Source organism: Carassius carassius, chromosome 44 (assembly GCF_963082965.1).
Source record: "Carassius carassius chromosome 44, fCarCar2.1, whole genome shotgun sequence".
Lineage (NCBI taxonomy): Eukaryota > Metazoa > Chordata > Actinopteri > Cypriniformes > Cyprinidae > Carassius > Carassius carassius.
In genome coordinates this window covers 24,908,400-24,926,312 of record NC_081798.1, presented here as the reverse complement: position 1 = coordinate 24,926,312, position 17,913 = coordinate 24,908,400, and the positions used below count along the sequence as shown (strand labels likewise).

Below are 17,913 nucleotides of genomic sequence, written 5' to 3'. Positions count from 1 at the left end.
TGAACGATCTTTATGATGCATTAAACGGTGAATAATGAGAGAGAAATTATGTGAAGAAATTGAAACTTCTAACATGACTATATTTTGGACAACATTTTAAACAAATATCAGTGATTTATGAATTAATCAATATTTCCCTGATATATTATGGCCGTTATATATATTTTTCGCTTTTGTGTAGTTTGCTACATAGGTTAAAAATGAATTATTATTACTGTGCACACAGTTGTTTTTAGGAAAGCGCGTCCATGTGTTTACGAGCGCGCACGTACTGCGTCCGTGGCTCAGGTGGACGCGCACGCAGCGTGTGTCCGCTGACGTCACTCGCGGGAATGGCTGGGAAAAAGAAGCGCGAGATAGAAACTTGGGCGCGCAGCAATACATGTTCAGCTGGCGGGTCCCGCGCGCTTTTATAGGAAAGTGTTGACTGTATTTGATCGACCATCGCATTAACATCACAGATGTTTTTGCGTTTGTATGCTGCATGCACAGCGTCCTCGTAAAGTCTGTTTTATTGGTGCATTTGAACAAACTTTAGGGAAATGTCGCGGTGGATGCGCGGGTAAGTGCATAAAGATTGTTATTATCGTTTGTTTAAAGTCTTTTTATAATAGAATTTCACTTTAGGACAGGAAAACGATCACATCTGAAGCATTCAACATTAGGTTTGTGTTTGTAGAGGTTGTTGACATTAAGTTTGTGAGTGATGCATTGAACCCCGCCTAATATAAAAACACAAAGAGCGCTCAAACTCACGGCACCCGTTCAGTTTAAACGCCACACAGACGAATTTAAAGACACTGTGTTTACAATGTTATTAAGTCATCCATATAATTTCTGTGTAATGCATTTACCAACATTTACACATGTTGATGACATGCATTGAAATAATTAGCGAGAAATGCTAGTAGATCGAGGTGATGCTTTACAATACATAACCTAAACCCCAACTGTGCATCCTCGAGAGCGTCTGAAATGATCTTAGCCCCACTGATGTGTTAAAGGATGTGGAGTTTTTCATCTAGTTTTGCTGAACATTGTCTGGCAAACACAAGGCCAGATGTCAAACCATTAGCACGCTGTTGCCAGAGTTTGCTGATCTGTTTTCAGTCTTGTTTTATCCAACCCTAAACATGAAGTCTGTGTGTGAAACAGTGAGGACGACGACGAGGCCATGTGTCAGGACACAGACTCCGATGTGGCTGACCAGAAGGATTGTGGGAAAGTGAAGGTGAAGTGGACCCAAGAGGAGGTATGCTGCTGTAAACAAGCCCATTGTCTTAAATCACTGAAGTTGTGTAGTTTGAAATTCTACAGAAACGATGATTTCTGTATTAGATATTAGATGGGACTACATTGTTTTAAGTGCAAAGGTTTTGGTTGTGTAGTGTAGACCTGGCGAAATTGGGAGAATAAATGCAACTTTTTACTGGTGCATGAAATCCAGAGGATATTTGTCAAAAATGAAAGATGGCTGTATTTCCAGGATGATAAGCTGCGAAAATTGGTGCTGAACTGTGGACAAAATGATTGGAAATACATTGCTGGCTTTTTATCTGTAAGTGTTTACATCTATAATGCGTTCCGAGCTCACATGAGTTATTCCTAGTTTAGTTTCACACAGTTTTGTGTCTCTCTGAGGTGGCAGTTTTGTTCTTGTTGTTCTGTACAGAATCGATCCGAGCATCAGTGTCAGCATCGCTGGTTCAAAGTTTTGGATCCTGATCTCGTCAAAGGACCCTGGACAAAGGAGGAGGATGAGAAGGTACAAAAAGTGTGTTTTCCAAGCTAGGAACAGTATGGAAATGAGTGAAATTCATTTCTATGCTATATATTCTACACACATTCTCATTGTCACATAGAGATGCATTGCCTATGATTTTTCTACAATGTGGAAATCAAGGACGAAATAGCTAAATCTAATCATAAGAATTGAATTGGCTGTTTAACACTGAAGAACGCTGGGTAGAGCAGAATCCAGAGAAAATAAAAATGGAAAAACACTAGATTTCATAGGGGTCTTAAAGTTGGTTTCTAGACACAGAGACTAGCCTGAGAATGTATCGCTGACACGGTGTGCTGTTTCCAGGTGATTGAGCTCGTAAAGAAGTACGGCAACAAGCAGTGGGCGATGGTGGCCAAGCACCTGAAGGGCCGTCTTGGGAAGCAATGCCGAGAGCGCTGGCACAATCACCTCAATCCAGACGTCAAGAAGTCTTCCTGGACTCCAGAAGAAGATCTCATCATCTACAAGGCTCACTGTGTGCTGGGCAACCGCTGGGCCGAGATCGCCAAACTGCTTCCTGGAAGGTGAACACCGTGTGGATTTTAGGAATGATAGATTGGTTACGTGGCGCTTGTGTAGTTGTGCTGGTTTAGAGTCAAGAGAACGGACATCGGCTGAATGTAATGGTGTGCAGAGCTCTGGAAGCTTCAGTTGAAAATATTTTAAAGTACTTTATATACATATATTTATTTCCAGAACGGACAATGCTGTTAAAAACCACTGGAACTCCACTATCAAGCGTAAGGTAGAGACGGGTTTCTACGCCGGCGTGGACACAACGCTTCATGTGCTGCAGCAGACGGAGAGTGAAGAGCTGGTGTCTGAAGAGGTACATCTGCAGGCTTTGAGTGCACAGCAGCGCTCGGCAAGACTTGGGGATCAACTCTGGTGATTTGTTTTATAGGTGGAGTTCTGCTTTGATGGAGCCAGCGAGGGCTTACCGGGCGACGTCCTGAAGAGGGTATGGTGAAAACCTCAATGATTTTAATTGCAAAGTCTATACTGTAAGAAGCACAGGGACAAGCGCAGTCTAAATCCCAAGTGAGCAGATTCTGTGTGATGTTTCAAAACATGCAATGCAATGCAATGGAGAAACATTCCTCAAAAGCTTGAAAGATCAAATCTGATAAATTTGAACTGAATTTTAAAAAAAAAATGTCTGGATTATCAAGTTGGTTAAAGCTAAGTTACTTCAGTTGAGTAAACTTTCACCTTGAAATATTGCTATTAATATTCTGTTATAATATAATGTTGTTCAGTTGCTTTGACGCAATGCATTTTGTTTAAAGCGCTATATAAATAAAGGTGACTTGACTTGACATATATCAGTGATAGCAGTGTTTGGTTTTTCATATGAAGATGTGTGGTTTAGATATAGTTTTAAGTGTTCCTGTGGTAGAGCATTGCATTAGCAACCAAATCCTTAAATGTAAAACCTGTGTCTTAAGAAATAATCATGTGTTTGCGTCTTGCATTCTTGTTTGTTTACAGGATCCGGATGCTCATGAGAAAGTCACCAAAACCGCATCTCCCAAGACACCGAAGGCTGCAGCGAGCCCCAAAAGTGAAGGTGGAGACTCTAATGTGTCGACGTGGGTGATGGACAGCTCGGGGTTCCTCTCTCCATCAGCGGCTCCCACACTAAAGGAGGTGATGGAGCTGATGGATGGGGTGAGTTCAACCCTAAAAACAACAGATACTATCTCTAATTACCAGCAAGTATGTTATACCATAAATATAATTGATATTGCTAATATAAACAATCATTACCTTACTCTCTGTAATTTAATCAAGGGAATTAATTAGTCAGAGATGAACAGCTACAACTTAGGGCTGTGACGGTGGCTGATTTTTACCACCGTGGTAGTCATGGACCAACAACCGTCGGTGGCGCGGTGTTTGAAATAAAAATAATAAATATATATAACATTAGTGTCAAAATTTGCTCGTTAACGAAGGCGATCATTTTTTTCCAGTTTAACGTATTCAAATTATTTTACGTAGGGGCAGGGATGGCCATCCACTCACAACTGCTGCTTCTGTCACTTTTTCTTTCTCAAGACAAGAAGTGAATTTATTCAGTCGCAGTCAGAATGACTGAACAGGAAACGTTTCAGACACGCGCTCCACTTCACTTTATTATCAGGTGCAAGTTAAGCGAGCGTGGACGGTCCTGTGCTCAAAGGCGGCGCGCGCTTTCTTTGTGTGTATCCTTTCATATCAAACTGCGAAATAAACTATATGCAAGCAGTGTCGTGGTCAGTTAATTCATGGAATTACCAAAAAAGGTGATTAAAGCTGACTTAAACTGTGCATGCATGTAATATATTTTATATATATTATATACAGGATATATTTATATGTATGCATGTCTAGAAATCACTCATCTAACACATCCTATTTAACTCGTCAGTTCGTGTTTATTTGAGCACTTCTGTCAGTAAACGCCGCCTGCAAAACACTAAAATAAATATCGAAGAAATAATGCTTATTTAGGCTACAAGAAAGTAGCCTAAATAAGGAAGTTAAATACACCCTGTCTAACAGACGTGAGCGACGCAGCGTGAGAAAATACTCATTATAATCAGTGATGCTACACTGGATGCAGCACAACACGACATGATAAATCCCCGTCCGGTCTGTGAGGCACTGACACAGAGTTCAAATGTCCTGTATAGACACTAGACAGACTAAACCTGTCACAACGCGGTTGTGTTGCGTCTGGTTTACTTTTCCGCCACCAAGCAAGCTCAGTAGCTAACTCCTCATCTGCACGCGCTCTCTTTGAAATAGGAATCCGTTGGCATATTTCTTGTTACAAACTTTTATTCATCGCTGTCTCGTTTGTATTTGGCCAGTTTGGAGAAAGCCTCACCAAACCTGACCAGCCAGTGTTTGCGATCACGAGAACTTGTGCAAACGCCGATGGGTGACATGAATGCAGATGACTCCAGATCAGTGAGGTGGTATTTGCTTTCCCAACAAGATCCATCGCCCAACACTAAATTAATTTTCTGAATGCATAAACTGTATTTTCCTGCGCTCAAATCTTCCAATCTAAAGGAAACGCTGTGTTTGAGGTAATTTGTTAATTACCATAGACTTAGAATTTGCAACTATTACAGTTATTACACTTATATACAAAACTTTGTATTATGCTTGCTATAGAGTTTGTGACGTCACGTGCACTATCGCCGGTGGCAGTAGACAACCGCGGTAGCAACCGACTACCGCGGTTGTCACGGCAACCGTCACAGCCCTAGTACAACTGTCTGTTGATGGCATTTAGCTGCTGACGTATATGAGGTGAGAATAACTTGGCATAGATCAGTCATGTTTCACAGCAAATGCGTAATGGCATCATTTTCCAGCAAAAGTGTTTAAATTGGGATGCACTGAATAAACAATCTTGGCTGAAACAAAGATTATGGGCTCATGGTGCGTTCACACCAGACGTGAATGAAGCGTTAAGAGCATTAAGTCAATGCAAAGATCCTGCAACATGATTCCTGCGAATAATGCGGCGTAAACGACGTGATTCGCGTGAAAGACGCGGTGCGAATTGAGCGTTTGGGGCAAGTTCACGTGCATCACGCATGATTCGTGAGAGTAAAAAAAAAAAAAAATCTGAACTTTGGCGAAAATTGTCACCGCATTAACCAATCAGGAGCTTACAAATTCACGTCTGTTGTGAAGTGAATTTCATGTGCGAATGAAGCAAAACTCAAAACATTCAAGCGTCCAACTACACACGAATAGAGCGATTTATTCGTGCAAGTCACGTCTGGTGTGAACGCACAGTCAGAAACAGAACATTTTAAATGCTCTCCCATTACTTTTATCAGTAAAATAGCTTTGTTACCTAAAAGCTCACGGTCAGTGTTGGGTATGTAATCCACTACTAATTACTAATTTAAAATTGTCATTTGATTACTGCATTTAAAAAGTAATCAGATTACTATTTAATCTACTTGTTTACTTTACTTTTAGTTATCGAACCTAAAAAATACACTACAAAGTAAAACGCATAGTTCTTTCATTAATATCAACTGAAAAATGACATAAGTATTGTTTGTATACACTTGCAAATATGAACAAAACTTTTATTTGTACTTTTTTTTTTTTTTTTTTGGTTTTGTAAAATCAAAAACTAATAGGGTACGCTTTCTGCATTCTCAGTCTCTGTGAATATCTTCCTGAAATGATACACTAAAATAATCGGTGTGAAACCAGCGTGAGATCCAGTCTTTCCCACCTGAGCTCAGTAATGTGATCAGGCCCACGCAGATCGCGCGCTGTAAGATAATCATCCACACCAAACCAGGCTTGAGCCACGCAAATGTATAAATGTCCACAGACACACTGCGAGGAATAAACCTTGAATTTACCTCAGAACAGGAATGCAATGCAACGTTTTGAAATGTGATGCAACCTTGTTGTAAGACTCGTCTGTATTGTAGATATAATTAACCTGTGTATTATGTATAGATTCTACACACACACACACGTGTATATATATATATATATATATGGTTGTTCTCCACCCCGTGGTGGCGTGTAAAGATGGCAGTCATTCAAATGATGAAAAAGTATTACTGTAAACCGTGTATTTTGCGACACCACAAAATAAACGGTAGAGCATGATGAAACGACTTTTTATTTTGTCCATCTGATATATATTGTCATATCACACAGCCCTAGCCAGATGATGATAAAGCTTTCTTCCACAAGGATCTGGAGGGCTGGTGTACGATGTCGGACTTCGAGCTGCCGGAGGAGAGCCAGAGCCCCGAGCTGCTGCAGTTTCGTCTGGAGGGCAGCACCCTGCAGGAGCTCAGCAAGGGCAGCAAAGGGGAGCTCATCCCCATCTCACCCGGCGGGGCGACCCCTCCGTCCATCCTGAGCCGCCGCAGTCGCCGCCGCATCGCCCTTTCACCTGACCCCAACGACTCCATGACCCCCAAGAGCACACCGGTCAAAATCCTGCCTTTCTCTCCTTCACAGGTACCACAGACGCTTTTCACATCACTGGCATATTCCTACCTTATTATTAAGGTCCAGATCCACCAGCTTGCACTGGAGGTCGACCAATATTTTGCATAATTGTTTGCATTTTTTGTAAAAAAATAAAATAAAACAATTATCGGCATTGGGTGACGTTTTGGAAGCAGGACTTTTATTTTAATGGAGTGGTATATGACAAAATCATTTTTACTCCTGTTAAAGATGAGACATCATCATGTCTGTTTTCTTTATTTTACAAAAGCACAACGTTTTGTTGGTATTGTGAGTGCACACAAATAAAAGTAGACCCTTTGCAGTTACGAATGATGTATTACTCTTACTTTATGAGCAAAAATGACGGCGCATCTACTGAAGAAAATTCAAGTGATCACATGCTCCATGTCCTTAAGCGTCTCCGCACAAACTATTGGATATAGTGCACATTTATCTGGGTCTAATGTTTAAACATTGTTATATACTGTTCTGTATCTATAGATTTTATTTTAGGCAATTGGTGATGATTTGAGAAGGCTAAATTGACCAAACATATGCTCACTGTCTGCCTCTGGCAGTTTGGTCGCTACATTTTTATTTTTTTTTTTAACTAAAACTTATATTTAACAAACAAAAAATGCTCCAAACTTTTTTCTAAATTAACTTAATAAAACACTAAATGAAAAAATCATTTTGCTATTACATACAAAACTGAACTATTGTAATAGCTGAAACAGTAGTATAAGCTGTTTAGGGACTGTTTAGCTGTTCAGATCAGACACTAGAGCATCGCTTCATTCAGACACAGTGAAGATCTGATCAGTGATTTTGCTGCTAGTTAGTTATCAGAGGAGCATGTGACTGCAGTGGAGGATAGTCCATAAGACATTGAGCCATGAGATGCTCAGTTTGAAGCCCTTAAAACACTTAATTTAGATTTTCTTTTTATTTAATTTACCTTGAGATGTTTTAAGTTTAAATTTGAGCTCATTTTCAGTAAGTTACCTGTCTTGTAGAATTGTGCTTCAAATAAAGAACTTTGTTGACCAGATTGTTAGTTAATCATTTAGGCTACAAGTCAATATTGCCTATACAAACAGCGATTTATTTATATATATATATATATATATATATTAAAAAAAAATGAACTTGTAAAACTGCGGTGTTAAATGCGATGCGGTCAAAAGTTTGGGTGCACCGAATGTTTATGCCAGTGCACCTTAATTAAAAAAGGATAGGCGCACCAGTGCAACCACTGCAAAAAGTTAGTCTAGAGCCCTGCATATTAATAAGTTGTTGGCTGTTCTGATTTTTTTGGTTTGTTCAGAAAGATTCAGAAAGAATGTATTTATTGTAAATTGCTTCTAAGTTTTAATATTATTTGCTGTTTGTACAGTTCCTTAATATGTGGACCAAGCAGGACACGCTGGACCTGGAGAATCCCTCTCTGACGTCGACTCCTGTTTGCAGCCAGAAGGCCACCGTCACCACACCCCTGCACCGCGACAAAACCCCGCTCACGCAGAAGGAGAACTCCCTGTACGTCTCAGCCTTCACAGACCACTTTATTCAGATCATTTCAAATGTCAGATATCCCTGTTAAACTCTTGATTTGCCCTCCTGTAGCTTTATCACACCAAATCACAAGTCTGACCTGGATACGACTCCTCGAACCCCAACTCCATTTAAAACCGCCTTGGAGAAATACGGCCCCCTGCGGTCCCTGGTGAGAGTCTTCCTCGTTATTATCATGTTTAAACAAGTTTAAATCTCATACAGCTTACTGATGCTTGACCTCATGTTTGAGGTTCTAGTTTTGATGCTTTGAATTGAAAAAAAGGTTTTTGTGTCTCTTGGTTTTCTTAAGCCTCCGACTCCAAATTTGGAGGAAGACCTTAAAGAAGTGTTGCGCAGCGAGGCAGGAATTGAGCTGATAGTAGAAGATGAAGCTCCTACAGAGAAGAAACGCAAACAAGTGGTGAGACGCACATAGACTTTGGTAGTGGTGAATGGGAGACAACAGAATAATATATACCATATTTTTTGGACTATAAGTCGCACCTGAGTATAAGTCACATCAGTCCAAGAATACGTCATGACGAGGAAAAAAACATATATAAGTTGCACCGGACTATAAGTCGCATTTATTTTGAACCAAGAACCAAGAGAAAACATTACCATCTACAGCCGCGAGAGGGCGCTCTATGCTGCTCAGTGCTCCTGTAGCCTACCACTGAAAACAACTGAAAACTGTTAACTGAAATACTAACTTAATTTATTTAGACCAAGACCAAGAACAGATATTGGTAATCTGGAAAGGCAAGTTATTCAGATAACGGTACACAATAGTACAGTCGTGGCCAAAAGTTTTGAGAATTACATAAATATTGGAAATTGGAAAAGTTGCTGCTTAAGTTTTTATAATAGCAATTTGCATATACTCCAGAATGTTATGAAGAGTGATCAGATGAATTGCATAGTCCTTTTTGCCATGAAAATGAACTTAATCCCAAAAAAACCTTTCCACTGCATTTCATTGCTGTCATTAAAGGACCTGCTGAGATCATTTCAGTAATCGTCTTGTTAACTCAGGTGAGAATGTTGACGAGCACAAGGCTGGAGATCATTATGTCTGGCTGATTGGGTTAGAATGGCAGACTTGACATGTTAAAAGGAGGGTGATGCTTGAAATCATTGTTCTTCCATTGTTAACCATGGTGACCTGCAAAGAAACGCGTGCAGCCATCATTGCGTTGCATAAAAATGGCTTCACAGGCAAGGATATTGTGGCTACTAAGATGGCACCTAAATCAACAATTTATAGGATCATCAAGAACTTCAAGGAAAGAGGTTTAATTTTTGTAAAGAAGGCTTCAGGGCATCCAAGAAAGTCCAGCAAGTGCCAGGATCATCTCCTAAAGAGGATTCAGCTGCGGGATCGGAGTGGCACCAGTGCAGAGCTTGCTCAGGAATGGCAGCAGGCAGGTGTGAGCGCATCTGCACGCACAGTGAGGCGAAGACTTTTGGAAGATGGCCTGGTGTCAAGAAGGGCAGCAAAGAAGCCACTTCTCTCCAAAAAAAACATCAGGGACCGATTGATCTTCTGCAGAAAGTATAGTGAATGGACTGCTGAGGACTGGGGCAAAGTCATATTCTCCGATGAAGCCCCTTTCCAGTTTGGGGCATCTGGAAAAAGGCTTGTCCGGAGAAGAAAAGGTGAGCGCTACCATCAGTCCTGTGTCATGCAACAACATCCAACAGTAAAGCATCCTGACACCATTCATGTGTGGGGTTGCTTCTCATCCAAGGGAGTGGGCTCACTCACAATTCTGCCCAAAAACACAGCCATGAATAAAGAATGGTACCAAAACACCCTCCAACAACAACTTCTTCCAACAATCCAACAACAGTTTGGTGAAGAACAATGCATTTTTCAGCACGATGGAGCACCGTGCCATAAGGCAAAAGTGATAACTAAGTGGCTCGGGGACCAGAATGTTGAAATTTTGGGTCCATCTGGAAACTCCCGAGATTTAATCCCATTGAGAACTTGTGGTCAATCCTCAAGAGGCGGGTGGACGCTCCAAGAAGTGATTATGAAATAATGGGTTGCTATCAGTCAGGATTTGGCCCAGAAGTTGATTGAGAGCATGCCCAGTCGAATTGCAGAGGTCCTGAAAAAGAAGGGCCAACACTGCAAATACTGACTCTTTGCATAAATGTCATGTAATTGTCGATTAAAGCCTTTGAAACGTATGAAGTGCTTGTAATTATATTTCAGTACATCACAGAAACAACTGAAACAAAGATCTAAAAGCAGTTTAGCAGCAAACTTTTTGAAAACTAATATTTATGTAATTCTCAAAACTTTTGGCCACGACTGTACACAGAACAACAGGCTGAATATGTATGTTAACATAACACATTAACAGTTTGCCATACAATAGCATAAAAACATACCTGGAAGGCTGAATAGGCTAAAATTAACATATCAAGTCAGCGAGTCCAACAGTTACCGGTAACGCTAAGCAAGTTCACCAAGCTCCCACGATTTTATTCCACTTCACTGAATCCGTTCAATTCTTCATCCTCTATGTCGCTTCTGAACAACTCTGCCAACTCTGGAGGAAGATGAAGCGCCGTCTCTTCTTCTGCGGGGCTGTCGACAGACTCCGCATCAGTTCCAGTTATTCCGGCCTTTCTGAATCCCGACAGGATGGTTTCGGTTGTCACTGAAGCCCATGCTGTGTCGATCTATCCAAGGACTTGCTGGAAAGTTGCATGGCGCATTCTCTCGGTTGCCGTGAAGCTGTGCTCTCCATCCACCATCCACTCCTCCCACAGGCGACGCAAGACTGCCTTAAAGCTCCGGTTCACCGTGAAGTCGAGTGGCTGGAGTATTTTGGTTAAGCCTCCAGGGATGATGACCGGTATGGAGTTGCACGCTTTTATTTTATCTTTGAATTTGGCGTTATGTGCGCTCGCATACTGTCCATCACAAGCAGGGCTTTGCGTGTTTTAAAGAAGCCATCAGGACGCATAGTGTAGCACTTTGTAAGCCAAATGTTAATCATTTCTTGATTCATCCACCCTTTCTCATTCACGGCCACGACAACTGTGGGGGGAGATTCCTCTTTGGGCATGGTTTCCGTTTGAAAATGACCATTGGTGGCAATTTCGATCCATCTCCACAACATGCCAGCATCACTGTGAAGTGTGATTTCTCATGACCAGTTGTCACTATATTCACACATTTCTCTCCATTTCTCTGCGGCACTTCGGCTCATGGGGATGTCAAACGTGAGGGGGACCTCGTCATATGTTGATAATATGGTCCGTTGACACGTTGCATTCAGTAACCTGCTTTTCAACGAACTCACGGAAACTGTCCACCTTAGCTTGGAAGTCTGCTGGCAGTTTCTGACACAATGTTGTCCGTGCTCTGATAGAGTAACACCAAGAAGGCCCGCCAGCAAAATCATTTATATTCATCTCCTTAGCTACTATCAGGGCATGGAGACACAACTGCACTGTTGACAAGCCTCTCCCGGCAGCGCGTTGTTCAAGCACCCATCTGTGGACTTGTTCCTCCAGCTCTGGCCTTCTTGCTTTCAGCCCGCGGTTAGCTTTTTTAGTTTTCTTCATTTCAGTTAGTATCCTCTGTTTTACGTCAGTCCCTCACAAGTTTCTCACTCACTCCAAACTTTCTTTCTGCTGCTCGATTACTGTTTTCGGCTGCATATTTTACTATCTGCAGTTTGTAATCTGCAGAATAGGATTTTCTTTTTGGGGGCATTTTGTTTGCATTCAGTCTTTCTCAGTTGTCTTTAAGTTAATATTTCAGTTAACGGTTTTCAGTTGTTTTCAGTGTAGACTACAGGAGCACTGAGCAGCATAGAGCGCCCTCTCAGGGCTGGAGACGGTAATGTTTTCTCTTGGTTCATGTCAAATAAGTCGCACCTGACTATAAGTCGCAGGACCAGCCAAACTATGAAAAAATAATAATAATTATATATATATATATAATTTTTTTTTTTTTAAATACTACTGGCCTAAGACTTCTGCTCAGTATTATATACAGTAGAAGACAAAATTATTAGTCCCCCTCTGAAATTAAAATTATTCTTCTCACATTTTCCAAGTGATGTTTAACAGAGCAAATTTTAACACCATATTTCTTATTATATTTTTCGTCTGGAGAAAGCCTCATTTATTTAAATTTGCCTGGAATAAAAGAATTATAATAAATATATATATATATGAAGTCAATATTATTGGCCCCATTAAGAAATGATCTGTTGGATTGGCTATGTAACAAATCAGCATTGTCCAATGAATTTGCTAACCCAACTTGCCTAATTAACCCTAATTTACCCTTTAAATTGCACTTTAAGCAGAGGATGAGTATCTTGCAAATCAACTAGTGAAATGTACTATCATGGCAAAGACAAACACACACACACAAAAAGTTAGATTTAAAAAAATAATTGTTAATGATCACGAAGGAGGACAAGCATATACACATTTATCAAAGCATTTTCAAGTGTCAAGAACAGCTGTGAGAAGTATTATCAAGAAGTTTGAAGAGACCCACACATTGGAGAACAGGATGTGAAATATAAAAAAAACTTTGTAAAGAAAACTATTGAGAGGGGTTTCTAAAGACACTAGTGAATGATTTAGGAAAGGGCATGAGTCATGATGTGTGGCCAAGTATAGTGACCCATACTTGGAATTTGTGCTCTGCGTTTAACCCATCGAAATGCACACACACACACACACACAACAGTGAGAAGTGAACCCACACTGGTCTCCTGGGGAACAGTTGGGGGTTCGCTGCTTTGCTTAAGGGTCTCACTTCAGTCGAGGTATTGAAGGTGGAGAGCGCTGGTTATTCACTCCCCCCTACAATCCCTGCTGGACCTCAGACTCAAACCAACAACCTTCGGGTTACAAATCCGACTCTAACCATTAGGTCATGACTGCTACACAGCTGACAAGCTAAGCAATATTATGCATCTGCAATAATAAACGCGATATTGTGTAGCTTCTCTGTGAACTACGGCTCTGTGTAGTAAATGCCGCTCCATCTGAAAGCAGGTGATGGAGATTTTCTACTAATCACAGATCCAGCTTTATTGATGATGCGAATGGTAATCACATTCGATTATTTGCACAGCCCTAAAATGGACTGTGAGGTTGCAGACCAAGAAGAACTCCTCTTCTGAAGAAGAGACACCTCCAAGCTAGACTGAAGTTTGAAGAACAATGATGCATACTGGAAACATGTTCTTTGGCCATAGAGAGGTTGCCTATTTTTAAAGAAAGAAGGGAGAGGTGCTCAACCCGAAAGAAGAACACTGTTCCCAGAGTGAAACATGGCAGTAGGAGTATAATACTGGGGGAACGTTTCAGTGCGTTTGGATCTGGGAATCTCGTCAGGGTCAAGGGAATCATGAAAACCGAAGACTACAAGAAGATTTTGAAAGACAGCCTCAGGCAGTCTGCAACGAAACTAGGTTTGGGTTGATGTTTTTGTCAATGATAACGACCCAAAGCATACCTCATTTCTGGAAGAACTACCAAATCCGAATCCAGCAGAAGATCTGTGGGGCTCACTGAAGACCAGAGTCTATGCCAGGAGACCAACAGATCTGGAGGAATGGGCAGCCGCTCCTCAGGAAACATGTCTGAGACTTACGGAGAGCTACAACAACTGACTAAACGCCACTGACTGTTCACTTCAGAGGGCTAATCATTTTGACCTGTAGACTTTTTTTATTCTTGGTTCTAATTGTGTTAGACAAACATTCCAAGCTTCCTAAATAAACTATTATGTTTTGGAATGCAAAAAAATCTTCCGTCTGTTAAACAGCACTTGGGAATTATTAAATGAAATATGTCATAGGGGGCTAATAATTTTGTCTTCAACTTTATATAATTATCAACATTGTAAAACTAGCAGCATATTATATTGGATGACATGCTTTTATTTAAAAAGTGAAATATTGTCTCATTTAAATTAAAACATCTACATCTTTCATCTCTTTAAGTAAACACAAACTAAAGAAATATTGCAAAGGAGTTAATTCTCGAATTATTAGAGAAATAAGTGTGTGTGTGTTTTTTTTTTTTAGCTTGATGCACCATTTATCATATTAAATTTTGTTTTCACTTTTCCTTTTAAATGATTTTTACTTCTTTATAGACCAATTTATTTTAATTAAATTTTTTGACATGGCATAAAACACCCAAATACATAAATGTTTAATTGTGTGTGTCTCTTGTAACAGCACCGGCCGCCGATGAAGAAAGTGCGCAAGTCTCTGGCTCTGGATGTCATTGACTGCAGTGAGACTGCTGCTGCACGAAAGCAGCAAATTAAATACACCGTCAAAACCAGTCAGAAGGTACAGAAACCGGGCCGATGGTGTCACTGGGCAAGTGCATGACTGAGCAGATTTACAGCATGTTTTGTGTTTTGACACTCCAGGCTCAGATGGCACGCTCGCTCTCGCTCGTCTCTTGTGGAGTGAAGAAGGAAGAGAATGTGTTGGATCAAGGATTTATTCTTGGCCCGAATGAGAGCGGGCTGCCCACTAAACCTGCGCCTCCCACACTGAAACAGAGTCCTCCGTTACCTGTAAGTGCTGACCGATCAGACAACGACGTATTTACAAAACATTTATTATCATGTTTACAAATTATATGAAGTCATAACAGATTATCACAGGACAGCAAGTATGTTTATTTTTTTATTTTCTCAATTCATAACCAAGTGTTTTATTATGCATTGATGACCGACATTGGTCAGTTGGATGCTCTGCAGTGAATGGGTGCCGTCAGAATGAGTCCAGTCAGCTGATAAAAACATCACAATAATCCACAGCACTCCACTCCATCCATGAACATCTGGAGAAGTGAGAATATGCGAGTTTGTAAGAAAAATTCATTCTTAAGATGTAAAGTTAAAAATGAAACTTACAAACGAAAACGGCTGTAACCAAATACTTGGCTGGGTTTTGATGTGAGAGACAAGGAAGATGGGATTTTTTTTCAAAGGAATCGTTATTTGGATTATGGACAAGCTAAATTGAAAATGAAAAAAGTTTTACATACATATTTTCACTTCACCAGATGTTAACTGATCGACTGGAGTGCTGTGAATTATTATGATGTTTTTATCAGCTGTTTGGACTCTCATTCTGACGGCACCCATTCACTGCAGAGCATCCATTGCTGAGACACTGATGCAGTGACGCATTTCTCCAAATCTGATGAAGAAACAAATCTGATCTACATCTTACATGGCCTGAGAGTGAGCACATTTTCAGCAAATTGCCATTTTGAGTGAATTATTCCTTTAAACAAGAAGTTTTGTTTCACTAGACAGAAATGGGCATCACCATATGGTTATTTCATTTAAATAATTTCACTGTAAAATTTCCAGCAACAATAATGAAATCCTGATATATATACTGCAGTCATGATTTAAAAAAATGTCCATGAAACTAATTGTCCATTGAAAAAAAATTAATAAATAAAAGTTGTCTAATGTTTTTTTTGTCTGCTAGATGTCTCCAGCCTGGAAAACCGTTGTCTGTGGACGGACGAAGGACCAGCTGGTCATGACGGAGAAAGCACGGCGGTACCTCCGCTCTTTAAAATCTCATACACCAAACCGAGCGCTCATACTCTCCTGATCCCACGTCGAGCCCCAGTGCAGCTTCTGGATCGTATTCTACAAATTTATAATGTCGAATTTGTTGATTAAAAAAAAAATATGTAAATGTCATGTAGAATATGAATCCAACTACTGTTCCAGAATAGACACTTTAATGCTGATAATGCTCTTGTCCTGTTTTCTGTGGCACATTCAGAATACCACCTGACTTCCTTCAACCCTGTATAATAAGTGTGTTGCTGTTTTTGTATTTATGTATTGTCCAGCTGTTTCTGATGTGGCTGAACTGAGTAAATGATCAGGAATCCTAGTGTCGTCTTATACTCAGTTCTTCATATCTGTAAGGAGATCTAGACATCTGCTAGACTCGGCTCATATGATGTACTAGTTGTATATACAGTCAGTGTATTAAAATAAATTGGTTTGACATTTTTCCTAGCTTTAAGTTGGTCAAAATGTTACACATCTTGACGTTTCGTAAAATAACATTTAGGACCTTAAGTTAGGGCTTTAATTCAGTGTTCATAAAAACTTATTTTACAAAAAATAAAAATAAAGTAAGCTATTGTACGCTACAAAAGAAAAATGAACCAGCCGTTGACTGTCTTGATGGTAACATTTAGACCATGTATTTCTGTGTAACTAGCATTTTCAAAAGAAATTGTGTAACTATTTAAATTTCCCTGAAATGTAATTACCTTGTTCTTTGGTAAAAGCTGTATGTTAGGCTACTTGTATTTAAAGTTGAGATGGATGTAAGGTGCAGTTTTATCTTGTTGTGTGCAGAATTGATGGCATATTGCACTAAATCAAATGTCTCTAACTGTGCTTGTAACTCATTGCAGTAGTTACAGCATGTAAATAGAGGTCAAGTTTTTGTTGTTTCATGTGGGCTTGTGTTGAATGAGTTTTTCCCAAGGAACATAAAGGAACTTCCCAAAAGGTCAGATGTGCTCTTTTTCTATACCATGAATGGATGCATGATGTCCCAGAACAGACTTATTGCACTGCTTCACTTTGTATATTTTAACTTTTTATATTTTTTTAGTTAATTGGTGTTCACGCTAGGGCTGGGCGATATATCGATATATTTTTTCTCGTGCAAAGTAGTTGCGACTGGGAAGCTCTGCCACAAATGTACACTGAAATCAGACAGAGCCTTGCTGACCGGCTCGCTAACGTGACCCATTTTGCGTTGACCAGCGATATGTGGTCGAGCAGGACGTGTGAGCCTTACATGAGCATGACAGTTCACTTCATTCAAGACTGGGAGATGAAAACAGCGTGTCTGCAAACAAGTTATTTCCCCCAGGACCACACCGGTGAGCACATAGCTGAGGCCCTGCAGGACGCAATTGCAAGCTGGAAACTCCAAGAAAAGTATCTGGTTGCTATAACAACCGACAACGGGAGCAACATCGTTAAAGCGGTTGAGCTGAACGTGTGGCTGAGGATGCAGTGCTTCGGTCACAGACTGCACTTGGCTATTGGTGAGTGCAGTGTTGTAAGGAGTATTCAGATATTTTACTTTAATCAAAAACATTAAAATGTTAGTTTTTCCTTATTTTCCTTTGTGTGTCTGTCTGCAACTTTGTGTTTTATGCTGCTGTCTTGGCCAGGTGTCCGTTGAAATGCAGTATGTATTGTTAAATATAGGTTAAATAGATTAATAAAACACAAAACTTAAAGTGCTAAATGTAAAATCATTTACAATACAGAATGGTAGATTTCAGAACCATTTTTATTAGGTTTCCGTTATTGGATAAGAATTAGTGATGCATTGATGTATTTACCACTTTAATGTTACAGCTGGTAAAGGTGAGGTAATTATGACTTTAAAATGCTGGTTAGCCTGTTGTTATCATCAAGGTAACATATATATTTAGCTATTATGATAGACTATAGTTTTTTCTCTGGATTGAAAATAGCAAACTGCAAAGTAACT

The 17,913-nt window shown here is 40.1% G+C and overlaps 1 protein-coding gene across 1 annotated transcript; it reads left to right on the top strand.

Annotated features, from left to right (window-relative positions):
• The first annotated feature begins 316 nt into the window (after positions 1-316).
• Positions 317-16,915, top strand: LOC132126592 (myb-related protein B-like). Its single transcript, XM_059537945.1, has 15 exons — positions 317-562; positions 1,156-1,252; positions 1,487-1,558; positions 1,673-1,765; positions 2,090-2,310; positions 2,483-2,615; positions 2,691-2,747; positions 3,278-3,457; positions 6,518-6,790; positions 8,181-8,323; positions 8,411-8,510; positions 8,652-8,762; positions 14,578-14,694; positions 14,778-14,927; positions 15,859-16,915. The coding sequence occupies exons 1-15, from the start codon at positions 543-545 to the stop codon at positions 15,985-15,987; spliced, it is 1,896 nt and encodes a 631-aa protein (XP_059393928.1). The 5' UTR covers positions 317-542; the 3' UTR covers positions 15,988-16,915.
• The last annotated feature ends 998 nt before the right edge of the window (positions 16,916-17,913 follow it).